General features: G+C 38.9%; 1 protein-coding gene across 1 annotated transcript in view; it reads left to right on the top strand.

Annotated features, from left to right (window-relative positions):
- LOC146475144 (uncharacterized) overlaps positions 1–21,696 on the top strand; it is a 47,274-nt gene that overhangs the window by 8,921 nt on the left and 16,657 nt on the right. Inside the window, exons 5-25 of the mRNA XM_085116092.1 lie at positions 147–329; positions 1,882–2,130; positions 2,357–2,551; positions 3,345–3,536; positions 4,693–4,893; positions 5,834–6,082; positions 6,621–6,815; positions 7,563–7,754; positions 8,163–8,351; positions 9,157–9,402; positions 10,538–10,729; positions 11,621–11,818; positions 12,738–12,986; positions 13,775–14,020; positions 14,553–14,744; positions 15,709–15,945; positions 16,157–16,228; positions 16,910–17,143; positions 18,779–18,940; positions 19,586–19,747; positions 20,239–20,400. Coding sequence (XP_084972218.1) covers positions 147–329; positions 1,882–2,130; positions 2,357–2,551; positions 3,345–3,536; positions 4,693–4,893; positions 5,834–6,082; positions 6,621–6,815; positions 7,563–7,754; positions 8,163–8,351; positions 9,157–9,402; positions 10,538–10,729; positions 11,621–11,818; positions 12,738–12,986; positions 13,775–14,020; positions 14,553–14,744; positions 15,709–15,945; positions 16,157–16,228; positions 16,910–17,143; positions 18,779–18,940; positions 19,586–19,747; positions 20,239–20,400 — 4,197 coding nt within the window. The remainder of the gene's footprint in view (positions 1–146; positions 330–1,881; positions 2,131–2,356; positions 2,552–3,344; positions 3,537–4,692; positions 4,894–5,833; positions 6,083–6,620; positions 6,816–7,562; positions 7,755–8,162; positions 8,352–9,156; positions 9,403–10,537; positions 10,730–11,620; positions 11,819–12,737; positions 12,987–13,774; positions 14,021–14,552; positions 14,745–15,708; positions 15,946–16,156; positions 16,229–16,909; positions 17,144–18,778; positions 18,941–19,585; positions 19,748–20,238; positions 20,401–21,696) is intronic.

Below are 21,696 nucleotides of genomic sequence, written 5' to 3'. Positions count from 1 at the left end.
AAGTGTACCTTACATAAAGTAATTTGTTAGTGACGTTTTCATTATTAGTAATTGTCGTCTTGGTTGCGTAAGGTCCCTATTATTTACTTTCGAGAATTAATAATTATAAATGACTTGAAGGAAGCTGATCTATTTTCGCATTTCAGTAAGTGAGTGTTCAAGTTTGAGTCCACCCGACAAAGGTGACATCACTCCTGATATCTGCAAAACAAGGCCATTGCACAACCAGACATGCTCTTATGAATGCTATCCAGGTTACACACGGATAGGGCCTAGCTCTACCACATGTGATAACGGCTACTGGACTCAGGGAAGCTTTTATTGCCAGGGTAAGCTTAGTAACCCTAGTTCAGCCTAGAAGAGGGGGAGGGAACAGGGGCATCATCTTCTTTGAATATTAATAACGACTTCAATTTTTTCCAAATTTAGCTTCTTTTACATTTTGGTTAGAAATGTATTCTTTTTCTCTTTCTTTTGAATTATTTACAGATTTTTAACATTATCTAGTGGTTAAATTAAATCAACTTTTAAGCCATTTTGGGTGATTTTGGTCGTTTTTGGAGATATCGAGAAATCTAAGATGGCGGTTGTGGAGAACAAATGAAACGCTGCCTTAAGGTGGGGGTACACCTGAAAGCCGTTTTCACGCCGCTTAAAATCGGTCAAATGGAAATATCTTGTTTGCATTTCAAGCAACACAAAAACCCTCCATTCATAACACACTGAAATCAATGATTTGGGGTGTTTTATGAATTTTTGGGTGATTTTTAGGTATATTTGGAAGGAAATAATTTTTCTTGAAGGATTGGTAAAATTAAAAGAAATAAGAAATGTTGAAGATTTATTGAAGTTTTAAAATTAGAATTTGTAGTTAATAATTAATAGACGGATATCAAGTTAGTCCACTAGCAACCTGGGGTGCTCTTGCGGGGTTATCGACTGTCTGTTAGTGTTCCAAAAATCATTTTCTTTCTTCTATCCATTCTTAAAACCTCTTCAAATTTCACTCAAATTCAGGTAAAGCCCCACCTTAATACAGTGAGCTGACATTTCTCGCGCTATCCATTGTCTTTCGAGATAAAAGGAGACAACAAGCACGAAAGGGTTAACGGTGAAAATTGAGAATTTCAGAGATCCTCTCATGAGGGTGTTCATTTGTTGAGATGATAGGTCGTCCTGAATTTCCCGGTTCGTGATTTTTTGGCCAAATATAAAGACGACCTTTTTTCACCTCAGCAATTAAACACATTTATATATCTTATGAACACTACGTCATGTAAACTAGTTAAACATTAACCACTTAAGCCAGTTTGGGTTCTTTATTTTTACTTCACAAAAGTTGAGACTAACTGTTCGAATGGTTCGAATAACTGGAATGAATAGCGTCTGAACTAAGCAAATAATTTCAAAAAATATATCGAACCAAGCAACAAAGGAATTGACTGGCTGACTGACTGGGTCACTGTCTGAATAACCGGTTGACTGATTGATTGATTAACTGACTAACCCTATAAAAATAATTTTCAAGGATAATGAGACAAGCTGAGTAATTTCAAATACAACCTGACATCGATGGATAACAATCCCACCTGGCAGGAAGCGGACCAGCTAGCTAGTTACAAGGTAGCAAAGTCGAGGAGTTCAACTCAGGGCTACCGAGAAACGACTTAAACCCAGGATCTCCGTCAAGTCCTATGCCCTAACCACTCGAACATGCTGCCTTTCTTTCCCTCTCTAACTGTTCGACTGACTGACTGAAAAACTGCATGATTGTCTGACTGACTGATCATGAGTAATAAACCAAACAACCAAAGAATATCTCAAGCAAATCTGAAGTCAAACTCTTAATGACTGTGTCTTTTTTTGGTTCGTTTCTTGAAGACAAGCAACCACCTTCGTTTGGAGAAACCTGTCCGTCGCCTCTAACAATCGTTGCTGAGAGAGGTAAAACGACAGCCATGGTGACCTGGGGACCAGTCACAGCTACTGACAATGACCAAGCTACTGTGACGGCCTCACCGAATGTGACGTCACCATACGAGTTCGCTGAAGGACATCACACTGTAATTTACACTGCAAAGGATCCATCGCAGAATACAAAGTTCTGCCATTTCATAGTTCATGCTCAAGGTAGAAAAACTAACTAATACTCATTTAGCTTTGATACTGATTTCTCCCTCCCCCAATTGTAATTTTTTGGTACTGCTACTCGTGAGGGACTATCATGTGATGTTTCATGTGATGTGGCTATGTGGTGAAAGTCAAAGCCATACAAACTTTCTTGAGCTTATACCCCACGTTCTTGGAATGGTGGAAAAAACAATTCGAAGTAATTTTTAATTTGTTTTCCTATCAGTTCTTCGATGTCCAGTGCTATCACCACCTGCAAACGGAAGACTGGTGTCCGGTGCATGCAGTAATGTGTATGGGAGCATTTGTCGCATCCAGTGTTACAAAGGATATGAATTGAAAGGATCCACGGCTAGAACATGTGACAAGATAAATGGAACAGGTCAGGTACATTGGACAGGAAATGCTACGTTTTGCGAAGGTAACTAATGAATAATTCTGTGGTGGAGACAGTGAAAGAGTGAAGGTACCTTGAATTGGAATGAATGATTCTATTGGAGGAGATTGAAAGTGAAGGTATACCTTGAATTGCTCGGTAACTAGTGGAGGCGAGCTTGTATTCTACTCAACTTCAGTGATTACTATTCATACTTGTAGCCAGACTTGCTTTCTAACCAAAGCCTGGTAAGTCTGGTTGAACCATGCTATTGTTGCAGAGGTTGGTTTTGATTGGCATATATGTTGTTGCTTTATTTTTTTTTTCTGCATTCGATTGCCTGGCTTGCTGGACATATCGAGCACCCAAAATCTGAGTGGCGTGAGCTTGAATGTCACGCCAAAACAGAGTCTCCGTCTTTAATATGTTAAAAAATAACGGTTTAGATGTACATAGCAAGTGAAAATAAATGATAAAAACAAATAACGTTTAGGTGTAATCATGGCGGCGCCATTGAAAGTCGGAGTAATTAAAATAAAATCTATTTCTGACATTGATAAAATAATACTTGGTACCCCGAATTTCAGTGGACGTTTAAAAGTTAATAAATAATCGTTAATAAATAACCGGTCGTTTAACCTATAACCAAAGTCTTGGTAGATAGTTGAAACATGTTTTAAAATCAACCTTTTGTTTCAATCTCAATTTCAAGCAGACGAATTGGGGCAGACAATGAAAGCGAATTAAAAAGAAATAAACAGTTGAGCCAGTCTTTTCGTCGGTTCAGCATTGCACAGTTACATGACGCAGCTCTCTTCAATATTTTTTTTTCTTTCAGTTGTTGAGTGTTCGTCTTTGGACACTCCTGATCACACGTACAAAACTGGGTACGGGTGCAACAGCAATACTTCTAGGTACGGCACTTCTTGCTTCTTTAATTGCATGCTGGGGTTCGAGGCAGTGGGAGGATCTCGGCAAAGAACTTGTCAGGAAAACAGACAGTGGTCAGGTGCAAGGCTCCAGTGTGAAGGTAAACAAAAGTCAACAATTTTTTCTCTTTTGGTTATCCTGGTTCTCGTTTACCGCCGTAAACCTGCGACAAAGCTTACTATGCTACCTTGGATCCTGTTGCATCATATGAAAACATGAGTCGTCGACATAAGAAAACAACCGGGTCTTTGAGAATGGTGTTATATATTCAGTGATTGAAACAAGCCTTTACTGCCAACGAATACGTTCTCAATGAATTTTTCATAGCCTTCATACAGGAACAGTCACAGGAACAGTCGCCCGAGTGCCTAAGAAATTGAATTCGAGGCAGTTTTCTCGAGTTCAACTTCGTAAGCACTCGGGCGACTGTTCCGGTATGCCAGCTACAAAATTATCATTGAGAACGTATTCGTCGATACCAAAGAGATAAAATCTGTTTGGATACATTAAATTTCAAAACGAAAGAGAGCATCAAACGCTCAGGCGAACGGGTGTAAAGCAATCTTTTCCAATTCATCGCATGGTCGGCTTGGCATGGCTCCCAGTTGTGTGTAAGAAGCGATCTTTTCCAATTCGTCGCATGGATTTTACAAAGATACCTGGGGATTCACTGAGACTGAAAGTGAAGATTGCCTAGTGTCATGTCGTAGGTACTGTAGTTGCATATAGGAACCAGGCTTAAGTGTCTTTAACGTTAAAGAACAAAACAAACTTTTTTTTACTATTTTTAACGCTTCTTTTCTGATTAACCACAAACTTAATGCAATTACCACCCTACCAAATTTACTTTAGGACGTTTGTACTAATAATTGCAAATTGCATTCTTATAACAGCCTGACTTACATATAGTTTTCTATAGAGTATTTAGTTTTAAACTGCCATGCTCGGTAGAATTAAATTGTGTAACGATTGTCTTGTATAAGATTGAAATGTGCCAATCACCATCAACCATAGTGCTACTTATATTAATACACAACCAGCCGACACCAGCACCTGATGACGACCAGCTGTTTAGTGGTCGAAACTTCGCGATCCACGTGCCTAATGCGACTCAGTGGTGAGACAAACAATTAATTTTGTTCTTTCATTTTACTCCACCATGACAATCACCTTTCAAGTCACTATCAACCTTGTTTTCATTCCCACATCTTCTTACCTATTCTCTTCAGTTTCCTTACCAGTGTTGTCTTTTAAAGGCGTAACATGTCCTGCAATGACTATGGAATCAGAGGGACTCATCGTCAGCCCTCCCATCTGTGCAAACTCAAGCACTGTACTTGGATATGCAGCGGAGTGCTATTTTACCTGCAAGAGTGGTTATCAGCTCCAAGGACCTGGCCTCAAGACGTGTGCTCAGAGCAAGAGCTGGATTCCCATAGGGAATCCTTCTTGCAGAGGTGTGTGTTTACTGTGGTATAAGTACTATTACTAATAACAATCAAAAATCAGGAAGTGCGTTCCATGATCTCAATTCCAGGCTCTCTCTCTCTCCTTTGCCAATGTGGTGATGATGTCATCCGCCCCTGAAAAATCTGTGGGGGATGCCAGGTGCACGTCCCAAGATCCCTTTATTCCTTCATTCAGTCAAGGTTGGTCCAAACAATCTCGACTCCAGTCTGTATTAGGAGTTCGTTCTTTCTACGTCGCACGCAAATGATTAAATCTGGCTGTAATTATGTCTCTGTACTGCAAATCGTTAGATAAGAAAGTAGAACAGCACACAGACCAGGATAGTGAATTGTCACTTGTTCATCAATCGTAGTGCGGGCTCATCTAATTACAGGCCTTCTGATAGGTTTTGTCTTAAAGGTTTGTTTTGTAGCCAAGCAAATCCAACAGATTTTCCTGCTAGCTGAGAAGGTGTGGTTGATGGAAGAAAAAGCTTCCATTCCACGGTTTTTTCCTAAGTTCTGGCCCTCACACTTAAGCGAAGGCAGCTACAATCTCAACTTTTTTTTAATTTGGAGCCCTCTTGCTTCATACTCAATGTGGCAAGAAATGAAAATTGTCCTAAAAAGCAAAGGGTTGCAACTAAAAGGTTATGGCTCACCTTGCGCAGATAAAAGCCATGAGGCCTTTTTCATCGAAAATTAGTCTCTTAAAATTTGCGCTCAACCATTCCATGTTAACAAATTCAAAGGATCTTGCGAGATTTCGTTATGCCCGCCATCTCCACCTTTAGTACAATCGCTTAAGCTTACAAATTATATTCCCCAACCAACTGGAATAAATAATAACCATTTCTAACTGGAGCGTATTTAAGGAAGCAGTTCGTATAGTCTAGTATTAACTAAAGCTAATCCTTCTTTCGTTGTTTTGATTTCGTTTTTATCCAAGACGTTTCAGGACCGACGTTTTCAAACTGTCCTTCAAATATCGCCAAAACTGCTGACAGAGGAACCACGTCAGCGACAGTCACATGGACGGCACCCAGCGCTACTGATAACTCTGGATACATTCCTAACATCACATACTCGGGAAAGAGGCCTGGGGATAGATTCCCAGCTGGTGAACATACCATTCGGTACCAAGCCTCTGATAAAACTGGAAACGTTGGCGAATGCAGGTTTAAGGTCTTCATCTCAGGTAGTTCCCTTGCATAAACTTTTGCAGCCCTCTATGATATGCATAGTCCGTTTCCATAAGCTTCACAAAGCCTGCACGTAAAAACACATCTCCGTGCGTGAGAAAATGCAATCGACATGACGGGTGCAATATCGGACAAACAATAATCCCGCAAGGAGTTTTATGCAAATTAGTTTCGACCGGACTCTACTGCACATGTCCCCCAGCTGACATAGTCCCTTTAACGCTAGAAAAGGAGTTGTTAAAAATTCTTTCCAGTGTAGAGGCTGCAAAAGCTTATCTTCTTAGTGAACAACGGAAGCCAATGCGTGTGGAAAAGGTGGAGCAAATGGACAAGATAGCGCTCGTGCATTTTTATCGTATCTTAAAGACAAGAAATGTTTGAATTTATGTGTGGCAAATAACATAGCCAATTTATGCTACTTACTCGTGCACTTGTAGAATCTTAGTTTACGCCTTGTTTCTAAGAATAAGAACTCTGTTGGGAGTTTTCACCTTCATATTTAGTGTTTTACAATTTACTGGTTCTTCTTGACAGTGGTCCGATGCGCGCCCAGATTATATGCCCCTGCCGGAGGCACCAAACTTTGTACCAAAGACAACATGTTTGGCTCAGAATGCTCCTTTACTTGTCAAGTTGGGCATACTATGACAGGCTCAGCAAAACGAGTTTGTGAGGAGGATTTGGCCACCTCAATCGGCTTCTGGACAGGAAATGAAACTAAATGTGAATGTGAGTTGGATCTCCATGAGTAAAAACATATTTAATGAAGAGTTACAAGAGATTAAAGAAGACTTAATGACATGGCATAGGTGGCTTCTTTTGCCATTGAAGCATTTAAGATTTGTGCCACCTCAGCTGTTTGAAATGCCTTACACTATTGGCGGGCAGAGCAAAAGAATGAACGACAAAATAATGCCGGGCCCTAGACACACCAATGGTGGAGGTGTAGGTTATCAAGGCCCAGTAAAAATACGGTTCAGGAAAGGTGCAGGCCTATTTCAAGAGTTAAAATATTTAATTTCCTAATTAACTTTATCATTACAGGTTATCGTAGATCCTACAATCCCGTACGTTTCAAGGTGTTTGACATTACATAACATCACTACCTAATCTGCGAGGCAGTAAAGTGGAATTGGAGGTCTTCGTAAAAAACCTAGTTGTTCTTACTTGTCTCCTCATTCTTCTTTTTTCTTCTTCTTCTTCTTCTTCTTCTTCTTCTTCTTCTTCTTCTTCTTCTTCTTCTTCTTCTTCTTCTTCTTCTTCTTCTTCTTCCTTTTCTTCTTCTTCTTCTTCGTCTTCTTCTTCGTCATCTCCCTTGTTACTGAAACAATCTTGTAAATAAATTCCAACTACGTCCTCATTCGAAGAGGTATTGCTTAGAGTAGTCCTATCTTCATTCCGGAACACATCTAAACTCCAAAGGATTGCTGCTTCGAGTCATCTTTAACTAATGATATACTACTTTCCATCTCTCAGTGGTAACATGTCCTCGTCTTGACCCTCCCCCGCACAGTGTCCAGTTAGGCTGTGGAGCTGGTGCCTCATATAATGTTTTTGGTGACAAATGCCTTTTGTACTGCAATATCGGATACCGAAAGATAAACGGATCATCCGAGAGGATCTGTCAGGCAGATGGCACGTGGTCTGGAGAAGTACCACACTGTGAAGGTAGGCTTTGTGGGTCAGTATTTGACGATTTGCAGTACCAAATGGTTGCTGGTGCCATCTACGGAGGCATCTTAATGTTTTCTTTGCTCTTAATTCACTTGTTGGTCAGCCGTCAGTAGTTTGAATACCTTCGTATTCAAAACCTGACCATACTAACGCTATGCAAGATGCGCCTTGCGAAATATCTTTGGTTGTAGTGCCCCCGTGTACTTGTAATGACTTTTTCCAAAGAACGTTATCGACAGAGACGTGGAGCTGGGAAATGGTGTTCATTCACTTTGTAAATAATGGAAGAAAAGACAGAATGAGATTTTTGCCAAGTAATGAAAAAAAAAAAAAAAAAACAGGTAGGAGCTGTTATCATGTTGCTGCAAATTGACTGTCATAAACTCTTTTTCTGTTTTATAGTAATTATTTGTCCGCCGTTGCAAGCTCCAAATAATAGTCAAGTGACGCCAAATTCGTGCAAAGTCTCTCCAGAATACGGCACCACATGTCTTTTTTCTTGCCGAAACGGCTACAGATTGCATGGAGCGCCAGTAGCTTTCTGTCTCAGTAACGGACGGTGGTCTTCAAGCACAACTGTCATTTGTAAAGGTCAGTTCATGATTTTACACGTTTAAACTATTTCTTTTTTGAGATAGAGGGCTGGGGGAAAGAGCGTCGCGATGATTCCCGCAGTGATTGAATAGCTACAACCACTGCTTCTCCTGATCAAGCATCAGAAAAATTTATAAATGCTTCAGTTGCTCTTTGATATTTGCATGAGTACCTTCCTCCATGCCGGATCATTTCATTCACTAAAATCAAATTCTGATGTGTATTTTATGTATAACTTTATTCACTTTTTTCATTAGCACTTCTTTCGATAACATGCCAACGTCTTTTATTTAACAAGGCTGTATTTATCAGAAACGTATTCCGTTCCTATTGCGGAATTGACCAATGCCGTTTAGAAGGCCTAATCACTTGGCTTCCCTCAAACTCCAAAAGCGAATGATTGGCTATTCTCTTGGCTTTGTTTGCTGGAGGATATTTTTTTCCATACGCTAGCTAGCTATAAAGAAGCAAAACTAAAAATCGCCATTTCTACAGTTAATGTATTGATCACACCTACAAAGAAGGCAATAAATTCTTTATCCTCTTTAGAGATTTATCATGCTAAGCAGCAGTCACAGCTGCATCGTGCAGGTTACATGAAATAAATCTTCAGTGTACTTTTAAAAATATTTAAACTGGAAATGGACCGAATAGTAGTGGAAGAAGATTCCAGAGACGTTGTTACGCCGAAAACAGCTATTTGCGGCTGGTCATTCACTTCGGTAGTATCTACTATAAAAGAATACGCGGCCCGGCAAACATTTATTAATCTTCACTTCGTTTTCTTAACTACTTTTCGTAGACGTGGAAAGTCCTTCGTTTGGTGTAACCTGTCCAAGTGATATCAGACGCTTCGCCGACAAGGGAAAGAACTACACAACAGTAACTTGGGATCCAGTTATTGCCACTGACAACTCTGGTGATGCACCCAATGTCACTGCAAATGGTATAAAGGACGAATACGTCGAAGGAAAGCATCTGGTCACGTACCACGCAACTGATGAGGCAGGCAATTATAAAACCTGCAAGTTTTACGTCACTGTTGAGGGTAAGACTGCTTAAGGGGATACACCCTTAAGTAAATCATTAACGAAAGCCTTAGGCTGGCATTAACAATATCATAGTCAGGTACCAGTGATCTATGAACGTAAAGTTGGTTCCATCCTTTAGATTAGTATAGAAATCGAAAGAAAAAGTGATAAATTCTGGTTAATTGTTTATTTATTTATTTATTATTTATTTATTTATTTATTTATTTATTTATTTATCTATCTATGTAGGCAAATAATCCAACCCAACAGGGCTGTTTGGAGGGAGTCCTTATATTTACGTTGAATGAAATATAAAAAAAAACGGACAGATAACACGCACATGCTCAATGATCAAGTGTGGCCAACTGGGGAAAACATCGATCGCTCCTTTAAATTTTAATAAGTTGCCTCAGAGCCTTTGAGAAGCCGATCAGCGGCTGCAAAATCTGAAACTAGATAGTCTGTTGGATAGGGAATTGAAAACTCTAAAGCAGACAGATTTTCACATGACACCTGATAACCAAAATGATCACTATATCAAGTCCTCGGCTTAAGCCCGCGCAAACAACACAGTGAACCATTCCATTTTCGAGGCAAGTGTGGACATGATGTCAAACGTTGTAAAATGCGTGCAAGCAAGTCGTGATTGGTTTGGCTTTGGTTAATATGGATGGTGCCTCCTTATAGAGAAAAGGATATCTTAGAAAGGGCAACTGAAATCCAAAAGAAAGTTGTGGTTAGCCACGTATTTTTCAGAGATAATAATGCAACAATAGCCGAAAATAACTATAACATACATACCATTGCAAGGAAGGTTATACAATCTCTGACAAATGTGCTATTAACACAATTTTTGTTTTAGATTAGACCTTGCCAGCATCCTCTTCTACTGCATACTCATAAATCACACTAAACACGTTTTCAATCAGTAGGCACAGTCCAGAAAATTTTAAGCTGCAGACCATCCCGACATGCACAGAACGTATGCGACGCGGCAAAACAAAGCAACCTCCTTCATTGGGTTTAAAAAGTGGTTGGAGTTGCTTTTTATAATCAATCACCACACAGAGTCAAACGACAAGGAAAGCAATTGTGAGTTAATTTAGACATTTGATTGAAAACCCTTTCAATCCTTATGATACTTTACCACAGTATTGAGATGCCAAACATTGTTTCCACCTGTAAACGGATTTATCGTTGGAGACTGTGATAACTCATATGGATCAACATGCAGAATGAGTTGTAACGATGGACACAACTTACTTGGTGCAGAAAATGTCACGTGTGAAGCACGAACAGGCCATATCAGAGGGTACTGGGACAATTTGGTCCCTTTTTGTAAAGGTAAAGGAAGTGAAATGTAGCAATTTTAAATATCTGATTTAAGGACAACGATATGACTGTTTTCTACAGTGTTTTCTACTGTGTTCTCAGGCTCTCTGTATAGATATAGCCTTTCATTCAGGGAATTATTTTTGTACATAACCGAAACAGCTCCTCTCTATTTTTGTTTCCTCTGTTACAACCTAATCACAGGAAACTATATTAGGTCACAATAGACATTATCAACAACGGTCAAATTAAGGAAATTCAGTCAATTTACAGCGGATTCAACTGCTACACCTTAGGCCATGGCCAAACGTCGAACTTCACATGAGAAGATCTAAATTGCAATTTGGGTCGACCCGAATGGTTATAGCGAGACCGTTGGGTGAAATGCCAAACATAATTCAGTAACAAATGTTTTAATATTCAGGCTAAAAGATACATTATGATTCAAATCTTTAGTCATTAACTTCGATTCATGAAATTTAATTCCATCGTCACACTTTCTATCCGTCTGAATCAGACGGATAGAACGTGTGACGATAGGATATGAGACAAATTGAGTCGGACGAACTCAGTCGGTTGTGTCAAACGTTGAACTTATCACGAATTCAATTCTTTCAGTTTAATTCGTCTCATGTGACTGTCGACGTTTGTGCCATGGCCTTACTTTTCTGTATTCTTCGAGTGCATTTTTCATTCGGGTTTCATTTTACTGGAAATCCTTTTGTTAGATAGAATTTGTCTTTCAAAAGTGTTTGAGTTTGGCAGTCTGAAACACTAAGAATGAATGCCTTAGACCATCACAGATCCAACGATTGTCGTCTTATTAATTTTCTATGATTAACGCTGCTAAAGACAAAATGTAATATTCTACGTAAACTAACTTAAGATGCTGTCATGTTCTAGTACGAAGGTGTTCATCACTGCAGGCGCCTCAGTTTGGCTTCATCTACCCGTACGTGTGCAGGTCATTTCCGATCAGCGGAACTACCTGTTATTTGGAGTGTAGGTATGGGTTCATGGGTAATGGTGGAGTCAATTTGATGAACTGTGAGAAGGATGGAAAATGGAGCAGTAATGTATCTTCAGTTTTAAAATGCAAAGGTTTGCTATTTCAGACCCTGATATCATTTCTTTAAGGCGATGCATTTCTACCATAAACTCCTGAAGGATGCATGTTCCATGCCATTTTCAAATCAAACTCAAAGAATGGTTTGTAATGGAAATCGTAGTTTTGCTAATGTTTATTGGATAGTTACGCTGATTAAATCAAATTTCAATTTATATCAAGAGAAGTTCTTGCAAGCACATTCACCCATATCACAGTACCTTCCAAACTTCCTTGGAACAATATTAGCTATATTGACAAACTTCATTAAATAAAGATAACAAAGAAGGCACTCTAACTCCCAGACCACCTCCTCCCTCCTTCATCCTTCCCTAACTACCAGAGTAGTGTTCAAACCAATATCCACTGAAGCCGGCAGTGTTCATGGCAAAGCATTAAAATGAAAACACGTCAGTCGTAATCACAAGCTTTTAAGAACGGTGCCTACTAATACTGAAGTATTTTTGTGCGGTTTATGACTATGCAGGTAAAGCAGATCTTAGCAAGGGCTATTGGAATCCAAAAAGAAAATTGCGGGTAACCATGCATTTTTCAGAGACTATTAAACATTAATATCTCTAAAAGACGCCAAAATATAAACAATGTATGGGATTTTTTCCTAAATTGAAGCTTAATTATCTCTGAAAAATACATGGTTACCCCCAATCTTTTTTTGAGATACCAAAAGCATTTGGTAGGGTCTGCTTTCTCCGTATAGTTTTAAACCGCGCAAAAATATTCCTGTATTAGTAGGCACCACCCATAGGAAACTCGAGTATCTTGCGATGCGCAGAACGTATGCGCAGTTAGTAACAATAGTAGGCACCGTCCTTAAATAGTTTTCCGTGACTTTTGACCAGCTTTGTTGTTTGGGATAATAATGACTGCATCGGGTTTTACTCCATTTCCCCGCAGATGTGGTTCCTCCTGTATTCATGAGCTGTCCCTCCGATATCCGTGTAAGCCTTGGAATAAATTCGTCGGCATTGGTAAACTGGACAGTTCCTATTGCTATGGACAACAGCAACATGGCACCACAAATCACAGTATCGCCATCATGGGTGGCTCCACCTTACACTTTTTACAATAACACAGAAATTCTGTACACTGCAACGGATACCAGTGAAAACCAGAAACAATGTTCCTTTAAAGTGCTCCTGGAAGGTAAAAGGATCATTATTGAGCATGTAAATTGATAAGCAAACATTAATCAATCAAATAATCAATTCAGAATAAAAAGTAGCGATATTAAAACATGACGCTTCGGCGACGACATGTCACCATTATCAAATGTAAATTATAATAAGATCGGTAACGTTATATAAAGAAAGGAAGGTGTGAAATTACATTAGAATAAAATGAGATGGAGTAAAACAAAAGAATGCGCAAAATTAAATGAACAGTTTTGCTGGTATGGAGTCTTTTTGAATGTTAAGAGTCGGCCTCTTTTTCCTTATTAGAAGCATAAGACATTTTTCCAAATCCTTAGTTATCAGAAATAATCAATTAAGAAATTTATTTATTAGTACAGAATATCAGTTACTTTCGTATGATTTCAACAACTCTTTGCCTTTGAAGGCGGGCCAGGAAACATTCCAAAGCTCGTTACGTTAAGATAGAACAAATTGATGGATGATTACACTGGAGGATTTTACTTAACCACTCGTTACAAAGGGAATGCTTAAACTAAATAAAGACATGACTGTCGAAATAATGGAGCAAACTCACTAATAATGGGTCATTTACGACGTGTAATTTAGACTTAGATGCAGAACAGATTTCCAGAAGGATAACCAAAACAACTCCCTGTTTGATCCCTTATGGGTCGATACTTTGGTAAAATAAGAGTATATGAAGACTTAGTCAAGGTGTGATTTCTCGTGAATTCAAATTATTCTAAACTGAACTTTGACCAACTTGAAGTAATAATGCGTTTGTTCATTGTCTTCCAGACAATTCAGGCCCGGAAGTGGTATACTGTCCACGCGACCAAAACATTACAGTAACCCAAATGAAATCAGTAGTGACATGGAACAGTCCACAGTTCAAAGATAATAGCAACAGTCCTTTGGTGATTACATGCAGTCACAACAGCGGAACTGAGTTTTACTGGGGAACGTGGAACGTGCACTGCACAGCCTATGACAACAATCCTAACAACAACCCTGCTCACTGCCAGTTTACACTCAGGCTAAAGCGTGAGTATTATATAGTGGTACCTTAGCACTCTAAATGTGTGATGATTGGCTTTTCAGAGTCAATGTTACACGAACGATTCAAAGATCATAAGACAGTAAAATACAAAATGATAATCATTAAATTAAGAACCTAACTAAAAAAGACATTCAGGAACATTCGCCTAAGTAACCGTTTAAAATCTGTTACAGATTCGCTCAGTTTGAGTGCGGGTTGTAACACATTCCACAGAGAGATCCTTCTGTATTGAAATGTCCTTTGACTACTCGCAGTGCGGAAGAAAGGCATGTTCAAAAGTTAAGAATTCCTGGTAGTCCTTGTCGAGATTTGCCACTTCAAGAAAAGCTTTTAAGCGGTAATAAATATTGGCAATACTAATTACGTATATGAAATGGTTATGCCAAAACGTTTGACGCTGGCCTATAGTGGGAAGTTAACACTTGAGCTAAACATCTAGCCGGCAGTCTTTATTTTTTTCTACTTTCTACATCCATTATATTACCTTCTAATTTACGATGTTTTATTGTTCTATAGCAAAAGACTGCCCAGACCTGACTCCACCACTGAACGGAGCAGAGGCTTGTGATGCCTGGGCCTTAGGTCGAATGTGTACTCCCTTCTGTAACGATCAATGGGATTTTACACAGCAAATACCCCCATTTACAATTTGGACCTGTGGAGCTTCGGGAAGGTGGTTTCCTCCAATGCGGTGGCCCGACTGTTCAAGTTAGTAGTCTACTAATTCAATTATATTGCTTGTTGGTTCTAAGGAATCAGCGCAGGGTGTACTTCGCACGGATCGATTAGCTCCTCAAATTTTCGATGGAACTTACTTTTCAACCCCCTCCCCCTTCTCCTCACCTCCCAGGCATTTTTCTTGGTCTTGCGCGTGAGTTTTTTCGGAAAGCTGTCAGACATATTTAAAAGTGAATCATTGGGGCTACCTATCCACTGCTCTGGTTGTACTAAAAAAAATTATTTAACCTCAATGTCGGTGAATAATTAACAAAGATCCTTCGAAATCGCGAGTGGCAAATCGCCTGATATTTATCCGCCGGGAGGCCTTACACCGAGTTGGCTAAAATCAGGGAATATTGCGGCAGGTTGAGCTGTCTAATTGTTTTGCTATTCAACACATTGATAAAGAAGCACAGTTTTACTAACGTTTTGCAGTTTTTGTAGAAAAGTTTTGCAGAAAAGCGGGAGGCGATTTTTATTGTGCCATGTCTCTCCCCAACACACGACATTACGTTTATCGCAGGATAATTGTAGACTAAAGACGACGAATATTCAGTGCACTATAACCACGTTTGGGCATAAAGATAGATATTTACCTGGCCGCGTCCGCGCACCTCTATAAATATCCATCTCCACTTTGGTGATAAATTGTCAACCACAACTTTACTTGCTAACTATAAAGTATTGCGTTCTCACTGCAATGTGTGGTGCTCAGGAAACGTTTCGAGTTAGAGTTAATGTAAAGAAAATATATGAGCTTTTCATCGGGGCAAGCACAACTATCAGTAATACGAGCAGTTGTACGAACCATGCAGGTCAGGAAAGAATGGCAGTGAATCAGCGGGTGTCCGTAAAACGGGGTTCTTATACAGTTGAATCTTCTGTATATTACAGTGAACATTATTTATTTACTTATTTAATTATTTTTGTCTTTCTTCTCAAAACTTTGTAGAGTCATACGTACCAGGCCGGGCAAGGATGGCAATGGATTTGCATTATTACAACGGAGACTGCATTACATCAGAAGCACAAGCACAGATAAGACAAAACTTTATCCTGATCCTCAACGGCTCCGTGTTTAACGTAATATGCAATGACCCTGTCTATAAAGACAAGTGTAAACCTGAAAACGTGCAGGTCACATGTGCTATGGTTGATTATACTGCTGCCAGGAGAAAGCGCTCAACGGGTGTGTAGAAGATAAATGTTAAAAAATATTGAAACAGTAACATTCTAGCCAAGAAGAATGAGATCTTTTTTACACTTACAAAGCAAAGATGAAAAATGTAAGTGCATACAAGAAAACATTTAGCACTTAGAACAAATTGGCAAGCTACACTAACTCCCTTGTCTCCTGTGAATTTTGTGATTTATATCTGCTTGTTTCTTTTTTCCTGTAGATGATGACGCGGCTCATGTAAGACATCGACGATCCCTAGTTCCACAAACAACAATCCATGTCGATATTGTTGGTAAGTTTGATGTGCATCATTTACCAAAAATGTTTCCTAGTTTGTTCAAGCCTTATTAACGAAGGCAAGCATTGCACTGATCTTTCACTGCGCTGCCTGAATTCTATATTTATAATAATAATAATAATAATAATAATAATAATAATAATAATAATAATAATAATAATAATAACAACTTTATTTGAGTTTCAGATCTTAATAGCCGAGCACAAGTGCCCTAGTAATTGGGGAGACTAAAAATATACCTCTTCTAGTTGTAAAACTAATATTTATTGAACTTAGCCGAAAATATGAAAACGCTTCGTCACGGTCTTGTAACCAAGTATCTAAGCACACGTTATTATTAACTGTTGTGGTATAACTGGTCATTTTCTGTGAAGCTCCAGAGCAAAACTGGCAGCTGGTTCCCTCCGAAACAGCCGTTAAGCGATACCAAGACTCACATTTTACGTTGCATGAAGAGCATATTCATCCAGTTCAAATCAGAGATTGGAATGGATTTTTGAAATGAAGCTTGGATTACCCCGAGTTTGACCTCTTGTTGCCCCCCACCAACTCAAATGGCCCATTAGACTAACCACATGCAGCTGCAAGTTGACTTCTCCTTTCTTTACTCGATATACTCACAAAGCTAGACAAGGCCAACACTTCCGACTTCTTATGTCATTTTTATTCCCTCAGTTCTCATGAATAGCACTGAAGTAAACGCTACCAGAGAAAGGAAGATTTCTGCAGGTCTGGAGGGTGTTGAGGTGGCAAAAAATATCAGCAGTAAGATTGCAAAGGCTGTGCAAGATGGCGACTTTACTCTGAATATCAATGACACTGTTTTTGTTCCTGATGAGCAGTCCCTGAACATCTCAGAGCCTAAACAATCATGTGACGCAGGACAAACGTTCAGAGATGGAATTTGCGGTAACTGAGATTTATTCAATAATTATTGCCTAGTACGCTTTGGACATGAGATCATAAAACCATCCCATATCCAACAAGCAACCCAAAATATTTGAGAGCCACAGAGATCATGCTCACTTCAATTTTCAAGAACGACAAGAATCGAAATTTCGAATCAAACCTTTATTCCAACAGACAATTTTCCCAGTAACGTCATATAAAACACTTTTGTTTCGGCCGGCTCCGGTAATTTCAGTCTCAAAAGTGATTAGCACTCGTTGCCGATTTGAAGATCAAACCTCAACTGTCCACCCCAGAGTTTAGCTTTAGTTTCACTTGTTTTACCCCAGTCAAGTTAAGTATTAAGGCGAATCTCTTATTCAAAAATCATAGTTTTGAGTCAAAATCCTTGCTAAAAGACGAACACAACCCTAAAAAGTTTGGAAAATCTTTGGCCGATGGTTTTTTCTCCTACTCTCCATCCGTCTGCACTCTAAATGATGACGGAAAATTTGAAAATTAATTGTTGCGAAAAACAGTTCATTTTGCTGGAAACTAGGTAAGCTCAAGTGGTTTGCTCTCGAACTAAATCACATTTGTTACTACTTTGGTTGCATCCTCCAGGGACACCCATCGAGATAATTTAAAGGGGCAGTGTCACTGATTTTTTGTGTCACTTTGAATAGCCAAAAAACATATTTGAATCGATGGAATTGTCAAAATAATGGTTCAGTTCTGTTAACAATAACCCTAATAATGCACAGAAATTAGTATTAATAATCTTTTTCTGGGGATGGCTAGGATGGAAATGGATTGCATCTTGAAAAAATTGGCCAGTTTTTTCAAGTTCCTCCTGTGTATTGTTGAGAAGTTGTCAAAAAAATGGTCAATACTTTGTTCTTCCCTGGATAAATACCTTGATATTTCCTTCTCTGTGCCCTAACAGCAATTTCATGTTAGAAAAAAGGTTCTTTGTCAAATATTTGAGCCATTTTGACGAAAATATAGCAAAATCGCCGTGACAGTATCCCTTTAAGTAACACACTTCAGAACTATTGTCTCTTGTGTTCCCAGATTATTTTGAGCTCTTTTAAAGGCATATTTGTGCATTGAAAAAAACGGAATGATATTCCCCGAATAGACGACCTTACAGCTGTGGCTGAGTTATCTGGCTTATGGCTAGAGAAGAGGCTGCCGGTTACCTTGTTTTGATACAAACCTCTTTACTTTTCTTATACAAACGAAGGCTAGTTAGCATCACAACAACACGATTTACATGACAAAAACAGTGAGGTCTCTATCAGTACAAGGTCACTGACAGCCTTGCTGCCATTCATAGGCCAGGACACTGAGTAAACAACTGTACTGAAATGGAATATTTACTATTGTTGGCTAGCTGACCCATTTTCGCATCTTTGAGGACATGTTCCCTCTTTGAAAACGAAAACAATCAGTTTTCCAGGGTTATGAGATTTTGAGCTGGTATTTTGCTGTAGAAAACTGTGGCTTTTCCTCACGACTAAATTTAATCCAAATTTCTGAGGCCATTTAAGTCATCCGAACATATATTCACAGAAATGAGCTGTTTTTGGTCCCAACCATAAGGAATTTCAAAGAAAATACTAATTCATTTAAACGTATTTTTGCGCTATACAGTGAGTTGTTACTACGGAACGTACTTGAACAAAACACTTGGAACATGCCAAGACTGTCCAGTCGGAACATATCAAGATCAAGTATCTCAAGAGAAGTGTGTACTGTGTCCACCAAAAACCTCAACTGAAGATACCAGAACGTACAACCACTCTGGATGCATAGGTAAGAAACCGGCTTACCGTCCAGAGATTCGTCCGTGAAAACCGTGCACCCATTGTTGATTGTACAGCATCAGTGGACCACAAACATTTAACGTACTCAAAGACGAAAGTATACAAACGTTCAAACCGTGATGCACCTAAAAATTCATTGCCATTTTATCTTAGTTAAAAAGTTAAGAAACGAGTCAGCGTTTATAGGAGAATTACTGCTGTCGTTACCGGTTTAAATTTTGCCTTACTTGCAATATTCTACAAGTGAACACCGTAAACTAAAAAAAAAAAAAAAAAAAACAGCCATATTGCCAACGTGGCTGGTTCAGTGGCCGCGTGGTTAGGGCATCCGCGGGGTAATCTGGACACCCATGTATGTTCAAATCCTGGCTGAATCACATTTTTCACATTTTTTCACACATTTTTCACCTTATGTATTTACAAGAACAATTCGCGGGTCACAAAAAGTAAACTAATCTATCCTTTTATTGGCTACCTATCACTATGTTTGTCTACATTACGATTCAGTTCCCAGGTCTTGATGCAGTGGAACTGACAATAAATATTGAAGCAGAGTTTAATACCGGAAATTCATCCTGTTAATTTGGGTCTACCATACTAATTATGCAATGATTTGTTTCATCTTTCAACATAGCTAGGTGCAAAGCAGGTGCATATTCGCCCACCGGGTTGGAGCCTTGTTTTCCTTGTGATAAGGGATACTATCAGCAACTTGAGGGACAGAAAAACTGCTTACAATGCGGTGAAAATACAACGACTTCTGACGAGGGATCTAATAGCTCTATGCAGTGTGGAGGTATTACTTTTCAACAGTTACAAAACTAACGCATAACCTACAAAAATGTTCGAGCTTTTTTATCCACAGACATGAATTCATAACCAAATTTCAAGAACTAGCCGAGGTATCAAACGCAAAAAGGCAACCTGAGAAGCATATCTATACAAACTATGTGCTCGATTGGCGTCGCTTTCGCGAGGGCTTGTATTGAGCACTTACTTCGATTTCTCGGTCTCGTTTACTAGCTGCCGGTCTTTATCGCTTCCTTCATCACTATCCATCCCGTTCTACAGAGTTTTAATCGCCAAAAATCTCTTTTAGCATATCATAAAATCACCCTTTCTCCGATGCCGACCCTGCAGCCATTTCAAACACAAAAAGGCCAAAAAGCAGAAGCGCGTTATGTAGGCCATGATGAAATGACATCGCCCAAATTCGGTACATGATTGGTTTGCCAACCAGTATATGTAATATTTTGAGGTTTAAGACAGTTTTAATTTTCACGCCAGTCCCCTGTCCCGCTGGTTCATTCTCTCCAACTGGATTGGCTCCATGCACGCTGTGCGACCGACGCTCCTTTCAGCCCCATAACGAGAGTCGCATCTGTATCACATGCCCAGGAACAACTGCCACAGTCCATGCGGGGTCTAAGAGTTTGCAAGATTGCATTGGTAAGCACAATGTTCATTGCCATTTGTATTTTTATATATTTGTATTATGAACATATTGTAATGCGCAATTGAAAATTCATATTGATAATTGCGCAATAGAAATTAATAAAATTACACCTTTTGCCCTTCATTATCAGGAAATACAGTTTCATTAGCGTTAAAAATTAAATCATTAAAGCGAATGTGTAATCATTGTATGAAAATAGACAAACGTTTTAATTTTCGGTGTCGTCAATAAGGCGTTTTACATAGAGAAGAACGTTCATTAATGCGAATATCAGTTTAATTTAATGGAAATAACAAACTTTTAAGAGAATGAACAAACATTACAACAGAGATACAGTCAGCGTAACAATCAAGCAAGTCTTAGCTCTATCCTTTAATCAACTCCCCATTCAAACATCGTGGTATATGTAAGTCTGCACAAACCTAAACAACGCTGCACATTTTCTGGCAATTATCGTGTTCACGTTTCTCCTCCTCTCGCGGGGATCTTTAAACGCCCTAACTATCCTTTCACGATGCTCAATTGGGATACGGTTTCGACGAACTCTGTGCTCCATTACTGCGAAACCAGTGTGCACATGTACAGCATCGTTTTTAAATTTAAGCATTCATATAAATCCATTGGGAAATTAGTCAGAAACCACGTAACTAAAAATCTTTTGTAGTTGAAATTTTATTTGCGCAATGGAACGTTAACCCTAGGTTAATGGATCTTCATTCGCAGTAAAGAATGTTGTTTTCGATAAAACGCTATTTGAATTGGCCTTAATCAATCTTCTTTTCAACGCAAAACTCCATAATGACTCTGCCACAAATTGAAATGTTTCATTTCCTAGTTTAACTGATTATACATTAATTTTATTGACCAATGTTTTCGCGCTAATGAAAATTTATTTCTTGATAATGAAGGGCAAAAGGTGTATTATTATTATTATTATTATTATTATTATTATTATTATTGTTCAAGAGGCGTACAATGTTTGTTCAGCTTAACCGAAGAAATAGAGCTAATACATAAACTTTCCGGTGGGGAGAAGGGGGGAATCTCATGAGTTGGGGCATGGATGCTCATCGTCTGTTTTAGGGGTGTAAATAATTGATTTTGTTACTTACAACTTGTGGTGTTCTGGAGGAAATGTAAATAGTTTTAGCCACCAAGGAATAATTTAGGGTGCACCTGGAGCTGCCTGAAGATCTAAAGAAATGCTATCCTACTGTATTGGACATCAAGACCAATTCGATTAAAATTTCTTCAGGGACATCATTCAACAGTAAAGCAGTAAATGATCA

This window comes from Pavona decussata, unplaced genomic scaffold, assembly GCF_977016875.1.
Source record: "Pavona decussata unplaced genomic scaffold, jaPavDecu1.1 SCAFFOLD_85, whole genome shotgun sequence".
Classification (NCBI taxonomy): Eukaryota; Metazoa; Cnidaria; class Anthozoa; order Scleractinia; family Agariciidae; genus Pavona; species Pavona decussata.
Note: the sequence above shows the minus strand (reverse complement) of the source record. Positions and strands in the feature narration are given on the sequence as shown.